Source organism: Mandrillus leucophaeus, unplaced genomic scaffold, assembly GCF_000951045.1.
Source record: "Mandrillus leucophaeus isolate KB7577 unplaced genomic scaffold, Mleu.le_1.0 Scaffold53, whole genome shotgun sequence".
NCBI classification, from domain to species: domain Eukaryota; kingdom Metazoa; phylum Chordata; class Mammalia; order Primates; family Cercopithecidae; genus Mandrillus; species Mandrillus leucophaeus.
In genome coordinates this window covers 782,778-784,347 of record NW_012105697.1, presented here as the reverse complement: position 1 = coordinate 784,347, position 1,570 = coordinate 782,778, and the positions used below count along the sequence as shown (strand labels likewise).

General features: G+C 50.4%; 1 protein-coding gene across 1 annotated transcript in view; it reads left to right on the top strand.

The window, feature by feature from the left end:
* The first annotated feature begins 562 nt into the window (after positions 1-562).
* Positions 563-1,570, top strand: part of NLRP7 (NLR family, pyrin domain containing 7) — a 47,701-nt gene continuing 46,693 nt past the window's right edge. The window contains exon 1 of the mRNA XM_011997013.1: positions 563-763. Within this exon, the coding sequence (XP_011852403.1) occupies positions 629-763 (135 nt within the window). The 5' untranslated portion in view covers positions 563-628. The remainder of the gene's footprint in view (positions 764-1,570) is intronic.

The window sequence follows — 1,570 nt, the reverse complement described above, 5'->3', positions numbered from 1 at the left end:
CAAGCCTGTAATCCCAGCACTTTGGGAGGCCGAGACGGGCGGATCACGAGGTCAGGAGATCGAGACCATCCTGGTTAATACGGTGAAACCCCGTCTCTACTAAAAAGTACAAAAAACTAGCCGGGTGAGGTGGCGGGCGCCTGTAGTCCCAGCTACTCGGGAGGCTGAGGCAGGAGAATGGCGGGAACCCGGGAGGCGGAGTTTGCAGTGAGCCGAGATCTCCCCACTGCACCCCAGCCGGGGCGACACAGCGAGACTCTGTCTCAATTTAAAAAAAAAAGAGGAGAAATTTTACCAATTGTGGAATGAGAGAAATAAAGAAATGAAGTTGCAGAGTTGCTGGAGAGCTACTCACCTCCTAACACCTGGCCCCACTCCCCAGCGGCACTGAGGAATGGAGGCTGAGAAAGTTTAATAAAAAAGCTCCTCTCGGCCGCAGCCCTGTGATTGGCCCTCGGGGCGTAATCCCTGCTGAGCACTTCCTGTATCCGCCGGAATTACTGAGAGGTCGGGGGGCGGGGGTCAATGCCTGACCTGAGCTTCCGGATCTGCACCTGTGGTCCTCAATCTAGGCTGCCTGTTAAATTTACCTATCTGGGGCCTCATTTCAAAGCACGAACGCCCAGAGATGCTGGTTAATGAGTTAACTGCGGCTGCCCAGACCCTGGAGTTCTTTAAAGAGTCCCAGATAATTGTGATTACCGCTGAGAATCACCGCTTAGAAGCCTCAGCTGTGACTGGCTACCTTCTCCCACCACCCCAAGTATATTATTAATAAAAATCCAACCGCATTTCAAGTGAAATATCAATGACACGTCAACTACGAGACACATGAAAAGCACCAAGTTCATCGGTTTTACACTCACAGTATTATTATTATTTTTAATGGAGTCTTGTTTAGTTGCCCAGGCTGGAGTGCAATGGCGTGATCTCGGCTCCTTGCAACCTCCGCCTCCCGGGTTCGAGCGATTCTCCTGCCTCAGCCACCCGAGTAGCTGGGATTGCAGGCATGCGCCGCAACGCCTGGCTAATTTTTGAATTTTTTTTTTTTTTTAAACAGAGTCTCGCTCTGTCACCCAGGCTGGAGTGCAATGGCGCGATCTCGGCTCACTGCAAGCTCCGCCTCCCGGGTTCCCGCCATTCTCCTGCCTCAGACTCCCCAGTAGCTGGGACTATAGGCGGCCCCACCACGCCCTACTAATTTTTTTTTTTTTTTTGTATTTTTGGTAGAGACGGGGTTTCACCGTGTTAGCCAGGATGGTCTCGATCTCCTGACCTCGTGATCCACCCTCCTCGGCCTCCCAAAGTGCAGGGATTACAGGCTTGAGCCACCGTGCCGGGCCGAATTTTTTTTTGGTAGAGACGGGTTTTTGACATGCTGGCCAGGCTGGTCTCAAACTCCTGACCTCAGGTGATCCACCAGTCTCAGCCTCTTAAAGTGCTGGGATTACAGGTGTGACCCACTGTGCCTGGCTGGCAGTATTAATTTTGTAAACATCTAAATAAGACTAAAAAGTTGAGTTTTATAGCTTTTTTTCATTTTTTTTGTTTTGCTTTTTTTTTTTTTTTT